Genomic DNA, 11,520 nt, shown 5'->3' on the forward strand with positions numbered 1-11,520 from the left:
CTACTACGTATCTCTTTAAGGCAATAGAAAATTAGAAATAATTGCTCATAAAACTTCTCTCCTCCTTTTCCTTGGTCCATCTTTTGAAAGAGAATAATTAGAACTCATAAGAACAACAACAAAAAAGGCATGTGCCACTTTCTCATATGCTTTATCATTACAACTCTTCACTCTCTCACAAGATATTTTCAGAGAAAAGATTATTTACTAGAAGTCAGAAAGGTGGGTGAGAATGGAGAAATGGAGGAAGAGAGGATTTGATCAGAGAATATTGTAGGTATGTAGTAAAATTTAATACTGAAATGCACTAGTATGCCCAATTGATTTATGTTAATCAAAAGTATCTTCAGAATCATTTCATAAAATTAGACACCAAATCTAAGATTCTTCTAGTGTTTATTTTTCACACCTATATTGGTTCCTTTTATAATGTCCATCCCTTTAATTTGATTGTAATTATGTAAATTATAACTTAACTTCATTATAACTAACTGCATCCAGCTTTAACTGAAGCTCTTTTGTTCCATTTATTATTATCTTGAGTCTTCTTTTCTTGTTTCAATGATATCTGCACTTTATAGAAAGCATGGAAGGTAAATGATTGGTAGTAATGAATATTTATATGTTATAGTTTTATATTCAAATCATTTTGGCACATTCTTTCCCTTGACAGAAATGTTTTCTTATTCTGATAGGAGCATAAATTATCTTCACTTACCATACACATGCTATTATAAATTAACTATCTTTGAGTGGGCTTATAATTAAAATTACTTCTACTCTTTTTATGATTTAAATAATAACTTGCCAAAATGTGTCAAAAAATTAATCTTTAGCTATCCTCCGTTATAACTCCTCTAGTTTTCTTTCCATGCCTTTCTTTCAATCTTGAAAGAGTTAAAGAAACTTTATATGACTAACTCCAAATTGTCTTGGGATGTACTTCTATTTAATTCCTTGCTATGTTTGAAGAGAAAATCAAGCTTAACTCAAAAAGATAATGTAAATAGTGTATGGTTCTGACTATGTCTCTTTAAGCCAAATTTTATGACCCTTTGAATATTCTTAATTGAGCTCTTTATTTCTGGAAATTATTATCAATATAATCATCATCATCATCATCATGATTTTGAATAACTGTGAGTCCAATAAGAATACAAAAACTGCGGGGTGGGGGTGGTTCACGCTTAAAATCTCAGCTATTCAGGATGATGAGATCTGAAGACCATGGTTCAATGCCAGCTTGGACAGAAAAGACTGTGAGATTCTTTTTTCCAATTATCCACCAAAATCTGGAAGTGAAGTTATGCCTTAAATGGTAAGGTACTAGTCTTGAGTACAAAAGCTTGGGGATGGCTCCCAGGCCCTGAATTCAAGTCCAATGACCAGCACCAAAAAAAAATGTAGGGGGTAACTACAAAATACATTTTTAATTTAAATTGTATTGCAAAGGGGATAGACAGAGGGGTTACAAAGAACTTTTAATGTTGATGTTTCAGACTTTTGAAATTCCAGTAGTAATCATGCTAAGTGGCTAAAAATTGCATTTCCTTTTCACACTATTTCTTCTCTATTGTAACACTAAAAATATGGACAAATGAACACAGTTTTAATCAGTTTTGATTTTTCTTTTCTATACTTTGGAGGTCAAGATATCTTTATGACAGAAGAACAGAAGAAATATTATAATGCAATGAAAAAATTAGGATCGAAAAAGCCACAAAAGCCTATACCTCGACCAGGAGTAAGAAATATCAAATGATTTGGAAAAATATACTTAAAATATTGTATGTATTTTCTCCTAGAAGAGTAATCAGATATGATTTCCATCAGAAAATTTTATTCCACTTTTAGCCTATCATAATTCATGCTTCCATGATAATGATTGAAAACTTGAAACAAACACAATCACAGGGAAACACAAGGATAGACCTTTATCTACAAAAGCAAGATCTAGAACTACACAATCAAAATCCATACTATGTGGACAAAGGAAAACGGCAATATGACATACACAAGAAAGTTATCCACCTCCATAGTAATTATCTGTAATGACAGGGATATGGGTAAACCTTTAGTCGAAGCTTAAAAAAATGAAATTTTCTTCTAGAGTTGGAGATGCATGAACAATGATCAAGATGAATTGTACATACAAACTCATACACTGAATTGATACCCCTTTGTGCAACAATTTTAAAATAAGTAAAACTGTCTGCTTTTTAAATGTCCAAGTTCCCAGAATAAATAAGTAGTATTTGATCAACACACAAAAAAAGAAATGGATAAAAAAGGTCAAGTGAAATAATACCTTACTTCCAAGAATTGTTTCCATAAAAGTATGGAGTGTTTTTGAGGAAGAGAGATTTCCAGTATCTACTCCTCAAAAGTATAGCTATAACATAGAATTTACTATTGCTTGTAGAAGTTGGGGTCAATAATTATAATTTGTGACTATAAATAACAATAATCATATTTCCATGATAAGCTTAACAAACTGAACATGGAAGGAACTTAACATACTCTAATAATTTTATGAGCTTTAAACTATTCAGAGAACAGAGTACCATGAACAGAGTATTGTTTCATGTTAGTCAAATATTGCCTTCTTGAGAATAAAATGAAATATATGTATATATAAATGTAAATAGAAATTAGTCAATTCTATAAAGAAAAAACGTAAGAGGGTTAACATATTTGAATTCTTCAGGGCCTTGGAAATAAATAGATGATGGTCAAAAGTGTCTGGCAGTGACAGACTGAGCATCCAGTATTAGAGATACATGAAAAGCACAGAAGTTTTATTACATCGAACAAGAGATCTATCCCAGCCTGAAAATCCTTGTAGAAGTTCAGAACTTTGTGTCTGAAAATGTAGCATATGGTATTTAATGAGAGAATATAAAAATACAAGGTTTAATATGTCCTGAAAATTCCATGAATAGAATATCAATGGTAAATCAAAATATTAAAATAGCTTCATGGTCATGGGCTTCATGGGAAAAGTAAGCTCTCTTACCTTTTCAAAACTTTGATGTTAATGTGCATTGTGTACCTCCAGCAGAAGTAAGCAGAATGTAGCATTTCTCTCTCTGTTTAAAAATAGAGAGAGAGAGAGATGGCTGTTACAAGGAATACACATTAGTAAACTGCAATTTAGATAACAAAATTTTCAATATCATCATACTAGACTTGATCTCTTAGAAAAGTCAGGAACAATGGCGACTGTGCACAAGTCAATTGATGAAAAAAATACTTAGGTATACACTTCTATGTGAAATAAAACTTCTACATTGCTAAAAGCATTTCCATTTCTCTACAGAACAAATTTCAAGGAATGGTTTTTGACTTTGTAACCAGACAAGTGTTTGACATAAGCATCATGATCCTCATCTGTCTAAACATGGTCACAATGATGGTGGAGACAGATGACCAGAGTGAATATGTGACCAGCATTCTGTCACGCATCAATCTGGTGTTCATTGTGCTGTTCACTGGAGAGTGTGTGCTGAAGCTTATCTCCCTCCGGCATTATTATTTCACCATTGGGTGGAATATTTTTGATTTTGTGGTTGTCATTCTCTCCATTGTAGGTAAGAATATGTAAAATCTCTTAACCTCAGCTCAATAAAAATAAAGTTGAAACAATGACTTTTACAATGGAGGTTATCCCAGCATTCAGAAATAAGCACTGTGAATGTTTTGGTGCATTTCTTCCCAGTGTGTTTATTTGTCCTGTAAATTTAATTTCCAAAAATATATCATCATAATATCCTACTCTATACATTTTAGGTGCATACTATACTATTTTTCAGTATAGTAAAAACTCCTTTAATTAAACTAAATATGTGCTATTAACTAAAACATTTTCAGATTTTGAAATTGAAAACCTTACACAATATCAAGATTGTTCTGTTGAGAAGAGGACTAGAAATTTAGCTGGGTAATCAGAAAATAATACCATATTAGAGATGCAGCTAGGAAGTCAAGAGCATGTTGAGAGTGAGTGCTTGTTGCTAGTAACAGCCAGGGGGAGGGAGAGAGAGAGACAGATAGACAGAGAGACAGAGACAGAGACAGAGACAGAGAGACAGAGACAGAGAGATAGACAGAGAGATGCAGAGAGAGACAGAGAGAGAGAGAGAGAAAGAGAGAAAGAGAGAGGAAAAGATAGCAAGAACCAATGGTAAGGAATTTACCCTATAGAAATTTTTTTTTCATTTTATTTTTTTTTGTGAACATACTGTACAGAGGGGTTACAATTACATGGGCAGGATAATGCATACATTTCTTATCAAGCATTGAAGCCTCCTCCTTTGTTTACCCTTCACATCCCTTCCCAGCCTCCCCCTCCCACCCCTCCACTCAATCCTCCCCCCCCCCCCCACCAATGTTGTAAAGCTCGTTTTTGACATGACAACTTGTACTTCTCATTGTTGCAACAGGTCCACCTGTATCCTTAAACGATTTGTTTTTCCGTATCTCCTCCACAAGTTATACCGACATCAAATATAGTGAAAGCAGTACCCTATAGAAATTTTATAGATTACTTTCAAAATCAGTTTGTGCTAATCCTAGCGTGTGGTAGCATTTCTTTAGTCAGGTGTTGTAAAGACTAGAATATGTACTAGTCTTTGTGAGCAATAGCCCATTGCACTAAAGAAATGTATAACCCTCGTGAAGTGAAGACAGCTGGGCATGGAAAATATTCATTCCTTCTTATATAAGATAATTTAGTCAATATTGTACTATCCAGTATAGGGGAAGTCTTGTACAGATTTTCATGTCATTCTCCACTCTTAATAAACTAGATTTAAATCCAACTCATATGTTATATATAGTTCTTTTATTCCTTCACTTATCCATGGTTATAACCATGGTCAAAGTCTCCTCTTGCTCTCTCACTCCTAGATTGTATGTATGCTAAATAGTTTATCAACTATATCTGAAAGAGAAACCTATTCAGTTGAGATTCTTTATATTCGGGGCTGGAAAGGTGGCTCGGTGGTAGAACGCTTGCCTTGCATGCATGAGGCCCTGGGTTCGATTCCTCAGCACCACATAAGCAAAAAGAAAAAAGCCGGAAGTGGCGCTGTGGCTCAAGTGGTAGAGTGCTAGCCTTGAGATGAAGAGCTGAGGGACAGCGCCCAGGCCCAGAGTTCAGGCTCCACCACCAGACCCCCCCCCAAAAAAAAGATTCTTTATATTCTCAGTCATGGGGCTTGAACTCAGGGCCTGGACTCTCTCCCTGAGCTCTTCAGTTCAAGGCTAGCACTCTATCACTTTGAGCCACAGTGCTGGTGGTTAATTGGAGATTAGAATCTCATGAACTTTCCTGCCCAGGTTGGCTTTGAACCACAATCCTCAGATCTCAGCCTCCTGAGTAGCTAGGATTACAGGCATGAACCACCAGCACCCAGCTCAGTTATAATATTTTTATGTATTGCTGAATGTCAAAATTAAGATCTATTTTAATATATATTCTATACAATTCTACATGCATTCAGTCCTCTGTATCTGTGTTTTTCATCCATGTATTCTGCATGCATAAATTTAACTAATCACAGAATAATATTTGGAAAATATCTTGTATCTCTACTGAAGATTTACATTCTTTTTCTTGCCTTTATTACCTATACAGTAAGCATGTCACAACTATTCGCACAATTTGTACATTGATGTAATTGTAAGTAGCTTAGATATGATTCAAAGTACATATGAGAATGCAGGTTATATCTGAATACTATGCCAAATTATATAAGGAGCACAGCATCTGTAGATTTTCACATCGTAGTACCAGTATCTTGTAGATAGCGCGACATGATTGCATTATGTAAATGCCATATTTACAATTGAATCTAGGTACTCCGAATTTTGTATTAAAGAATTTTTGATGAATAACTGCTTCACTGGTTGGTATTCTCATTGTTTATCCATAGGTATGTTTCTAGCTGAGTTGATAGAAAAATACTTCGTGTCCCCCACCCTGTTCCGAGTGATCCGCCTTGCCCGGATTGGCCGAATCCTTCGTCTCATCAAAGGGGCCAAGGGGATCCGCACGCTGCTCTTCGCTCTGATGATGTCCCTTCCTGCCTTGTTCAACATCGGCCTCCTGCTCTTCCTTGTCATGTTCATCTACGCCATCTTCGGGATGTCCAACTTCGCCTACGTGAAAAGGGAAGTTGGAATCGATGACATGTTCAACTTTGAGACGTTTGGCAACAGCATGATTTGCCTGTTCCAAATTACCACGTCTGCGGGCTGGGATGGGTTGCTAGCCCCGATTCTTAACAGTGGACCCCCAGACTGTGACCCTGGTAAAATTAACCCAGGAAGCTCAGTGAAGGGAGACTGCGGGAACCCATCCGTTGGGATTTTCTTTTTTGTCAGCTACATCATCATCTCCTTCCTGGTGGTGGTGAACATGTACATCGCTGTCATCCTGGAGAACTTCAGCGTGGCCACAGAAGAAAGCGCAGAGCCCCTGAGCGAGGATGACTTTGAGATGTTCTATGAAGTTTGGGAGAAGTTTGATCCCGATGCAACTCAGTTCATGGAATTTGAAAAACTATCCCAGTTTGCAGCCGCTCTTGAACCACCTCTCAATCTGCCACAACCAAATAAACTCCAACTCATTGCTATGGATTTGCCCATGGTGAGTGGAGACCGGATCCACTGTCTGGATATCTTATTTGCATTTACAAAGCGCGTTCTGGGGGAGAGTGGAGAGATGGACGCCCTTCGAATACAGATGGAAGAGAGGTTCATGGCTTCCAATCCTTCCAAGGTCTCCTATCAGCCAATCACTACTACTTTAAAACGAAAACAAGAGGAAGTGTCTGCTGTCATTATTCAGCGCGCTTACAGGCGTCACCTCTTGAAACGAACTGTAAAACAAGCTTCCTTTACCTATAACAAGAACAAACTCAAAGGAGGAGCAAATCTTCTTGTTAAAGAAGACCTGATAATTGACAGAATAAATGAAAACTCTATGACAGAAAAAACTGATCTGACCATGTCCACTGCGGCCTGTCCACCCTCCTATGATCGGGTGACAAAGCCAATTGTAGAAAAACATGAGCAAGAAGGGAAAGATGAGAAAGCCAAAGGGAAATAAACAACACTAACTAGAAAAAAAAATTAGATGACAAATTGTTTACAGCCTGTGAAGGTGATGTATTTTTGTCAACAGGACTCCTCTTGGAGGTCAATGCCAAACTGACTGTTTTTACACAAATCTACTTTAAGGTCAGTGCCTACAATAAGACAGTGACTCCTTGTCGGCAAACTGTGTATGACTCTGTATAAAAGGGAGATGGCCTGGACAGGAGGTTACTGTTCACACTACCAGCTGATACTGCTGAAGACAAGAACCAACTGGCTACTCAGACTGTAGGAACCAGTTTAAAAGGAAGCAAACCTATCATCGAGGGTTGTTCAATATGAAACACTTTAGTGTCATAATTGTATCCACTGTTTGCATTTCAACTGCCACATTTGTCACATTTTTACAAACTCTGTTAGGGGATTCATCTTTTTTTTTAATCCATATGTTGTTTGTTACATGTAACTATTTTTGTAAACAGGGTTTCTGTTGGGAACTAGGGTAAAGGTCCCCCTTTACGAGTGTGAAACCTGGAGGTGAGGGAACTCACATGGCTCTCCCATCTACCCAAAGATGTGGTTTGCATGAAAGCATGCTACACTTGGAGAACATGCATGAACAAAAGTCCCAAGAAAGCGAGGACAGTCTTAAACAGTCTATGCTTCTGGGAGAGGGTCATGAGTGATGGTTGGAGGTGTTTCACTGGCCTTGTTATGTCAAATTAAACCCCTAGGCCAAGTAGATCGTTTTGGAGATGGCCATTGTCTTAGGTGCAAACTGCATTCAAATGTCTAGAGTCATAAATGTTATATTTCTGTTTATTGTCTGAAAAAAATATTTAAATAATGACTCTTACTCCCTCTGTCCCCTCCCCACCTCTAGAAGACAAAATTGACCAAAAGAACCCTTTATAAAAAAATTTCTGCTTAATCCTGCACTTTGTTTAGCCATCTTCAGCTCTCAGCAAGGTTGACACTGTATATGTTAATGAAATGCTATTTATGATGTAAATAGTCATTTTACCCTGTGGTGCATGTTTGAGCAAACAAATAATGACTTAAGCACAGTATTTATTGCATCAAATATGTACCACAAGAACTGTAGAGTGCAAGCTTTATACAGGTAATGTACTGTGTTATGTACCATTGTAGATAGTCTGGATGCTGTCAATGCATGTTGATACTACCCTGCTGCTATATCTGGTTTCTCCACTGCTCACAGTCTCACTCACAAGAAACCATATTTCAGTGGTAAAATCAAGGAAATTGTTCCACAGATCTCATTTCTTTGAAATCATCAAGCAATAGTTCATAGCACTTTAACAAATTTTTGGTTATTTTGAAATTTGAAGTGGATAGCATATGGTATATAGCCAGACTGTACAGACATGTTTAAAATAATACACACACACTCATGCACACTTGCACGCACACACATTGCTTATCATGTTTTAAAATGTGTTTAGAATTTTATAAGCAAATATAAATACTGTAAAAAGTCATTTTATTTTATTTTTCAGCATTATGTACATAGACATGAAGAGGAAATTATCTTCAGGTTGGATATCACAATCACTTTTCTTACTTTCTGTCCATAATACTTTTTTCATGGAAGATATTTGCTAAATAAGAAATGTAAAACAAGACTGGGTAGTTGTAGATTTCTGCTTTTGTATTATATTTGCTAATTTTAGATTGTTCTATTACTTTAAGGGGCAAAATAGGTTCATAACTCACATCCAAATTTATGCTTTGCAATTGGAAAAGGGTATAAAATTTTATTTGAATGCCTGTGCTAGCTTATGACAATAGGGCTTAATTTTCACTTTTGACTTTTTTCCCCCAACTTGTGCTTTTCTCATTTCTTTGGAGTTATGCTTCTCTAGATTGTTCTAAATATAAATGCAAGCTTCACATGTTTTTCCCCCCACAAAAATAGAGAATAGCAAACTTATATAGTAAATTATATCAGAATATTTTATGTTTCTTACAAAAGCAAGCCATAGGCTCCTCTTTTTCTTAAAATTATTGAAATAAATTGTATTCATGAACTGCATGCTGGAAAATGCTATTACCCTAAATAATGATAACCAACATTAAAAATGTGCAAAACTAATAAAGATTACATTTTTATTTTATTGTTTGCCCATTTACTTTTTGTGAGCAATATTTTATAACAAGATGAAGATATTTTCCTTTTATATATTGGGGAAGAAGGGGTCCAACACACACACACACACACACACACACACACACACATACACACACCTTATCTCTTTCATCTCTCTATGGAACTGACAAGAAACTTTGATGTAGAAATGCAACTGCTCCTCTTGGACTCTCAGAAACAAGCTATGGTTTCTAGAAGGCTAGAAACCATACAATAGGGACGGCCACTTGAGTTACAAAAAAAGGCTTTAAATCTTTATTTAAAAAATTCAGTTACTAAACATGATTGGACTACTTTGCTCCTCCAGAACTTTTCTCCATACTTCTGCAGCCTGCCATGTGTTGGAAGGGGATGATTTTATGCCTCACAGCAATGGTCTCCCCTACTTTTGACCTTCATATCTCACTTGGGCCAGTGGAAAGCCCCCAATGGATACCAGCTAGAGAACACAAAACAGTTCCTGTTTTGCTGGGTTGTGCTGGCAGACAGTGGCTGCTTTCTTCCTTTTGCTTCTATAAGCCTTTAACTGGCCTGGAAGTGATTCCGAACTCTTTATAGCTTTTCCACATCCTCACTAATCTCCTCTTGATGGGAATCTTCTTTATGCCTTACTTGAGTATACCACCAGCTCTCCCCCGCATAGCAGATACCAAATGACAAAATAGCACATGAAACACATTAAGAGGCAAAAATTGCCCGTGGGCCAACTAGTAATCTTAATCCAATTGTCTTTTGTAGATAAACAGTAGATTTGTAAACTCACAGAGCTATGGAAAGCTGACTAGAGTCCAGATGATGAAATTCATAACTGAAATAAAGTACATTTTGAAGGAACGAGAAACCTTCACTTCTTTTCAGCTTTCCTCAGTGAGGAAGCCAGAAGGGGAAACAGAGACTTAGCAAGAAAAAAAAAACCATCAAAATGTAAGCTTTTCCCATCTGCTTACAACTTACCTATGCGTTGGTGACCTCACCCTAAAACATGATGATTCCTTCTGAATTATTACTGGCTGAAAAATAAAGTTTTCATTTTAAACAACCACACTGGTACTTAACAGAGAACTTTTCTAATATAATCATACAAATACCCACATTTTTGCATGATTTTTTTCATATTCTTTACTACAACAAACAATGCTCAAATAATGATGAGGTAATGTCAACTGGATGCAGAAAAGTCAACTAGAAGAGGAATCCCAGCAACAATATCTGGAGCAATTTCAGCATCCAAATAAATAATGATAATAGTAGATTGCAATTAATTAAACAAAATAAAAATCTACAAGAATATGCATACACCTTTCATTAATAAATAGGAAAAAAACTTTCCTTACTGTAAATGTTAACAGACAAATGTAAAAGTAATAACAAAGTTAGAAAAATCACCATTTGGCAGCCATTATAATAAAATTGATTTTTTTCATGAATCATCAAAGCCTGCCAAAACTCTGGGGGATAAGCTAGAAGAGGAAAAGGAAACCTAACAGTGGCCTCAAAATATCAAAGTATCTCAACTTTTAATTTTAAAATTTGAGAAAAAAGTAAATTTACAGTGAAGAAACTTAGCTGGTATAAACTTGAACGATATTAGCTATGGGCCCAAATGTTGACTCTATGTGCCTCTGCTAAAATGTATTGCAAAGACCATATCACTTCTTATTATCCACTTAGAATGGCATAACCAGTACCACTGGTTAATACTACTGAAAATGAATGGTAGCCTATAAAGTAACTAGACTGAGCTCCTTAAAGGCCAGGGTTGTGGTAAACAAAGAAAGACCAATGTGAGCTATTTGAGTTTGAAGAGCTATGACCACTAAACACAATGTATGTATCTGGGTGGAACGCTAGACAAGGAAAGTAGTAGTAGGAAAGAATTTCACTGGAAAAGCTAACTCAATTTGAATATGGACAAGTGATTAGTCATTAGTATTTTAACAATGTGAATGTTGTTTTTAAAGGCTACTGTCCTTATTCTTGAGAAATTCATGCTCAAGTATTCAGAGGTCAAAGCAATAATGAACCAACAGGTTCAAAGCAAAATGCATTACAGAGCTCATGTATGAATATAAAGATATTTGTAGAAACAAAGACACATATAGAAATATAGATAACACTTATTTGAGGGAGGCGAGAATTATTTGTTGCCATTGTACTGTGGAAATACCTATATATGTGAGTTTATATTACCATCTCTTCTTATGTACTGGATTTCTACTTTCAAATTTAGATCTACTATCTCTAATTAT

The 11,520-nt window shown here is 35.9% G+C and overlaps 1 protein-coding gene across 7 annotated transcripts in view; it reads left to right on the plus strand.

Moving 5' to 3' along the window:
- The window catches only part of LOC122120121 (sodium channel protein type 1 subunit alpha), a 76,007-nt gene extending 68,376 nt beyond the window's left edge, over nucleotides 1–7,631 (plus strand). For all 7 annotated transcript variants that reach the window (XM_042694198.1, XM_042694199.1, XM_042694201.1 and 4 more), the window contains 3 exons: nucleotides 1,640–1,744; nucleotides 3,320–3,590; nucleotides 5,937–7,631. In XM_042694198.1, coding sequence (XP_042550132.1) covers nucleotides 1,640–1,744; nucleotides 3,320–3,590; nucleotides 5,937–7,114 — 1,554 coding nt within the window. In that variant the 3' untranslated portion in view covers nucleotides 7,115–7,631. The remainder of the gene's footprint in view (nucleotides 1–1,639; nucleotides 1,745–3,319; nucleotides 3,591–5,936) is intronic.
- Nucleotides 7,632–11,520: the final 3,889 nt, after the last annotated feature.

This window comes from Dipodomys spectabilis, unplaced genomic scaffold (genome assembly GCF_019054845.1).
Source record: "Dipodomys spectabilis isolate Male_0828 unplaced genomic scaffold, ASM1905484v1 ptg000174l, whole genome shotgun sequence".
In the NCBI taxonomy this organism is placed as follows: domain Eukaryota; kingdom Metazoa; phylum Chordata; class Mammalia; order Rodentia; family Heteromyidae; genus Dipodomys; species Dipodomys spectabilis.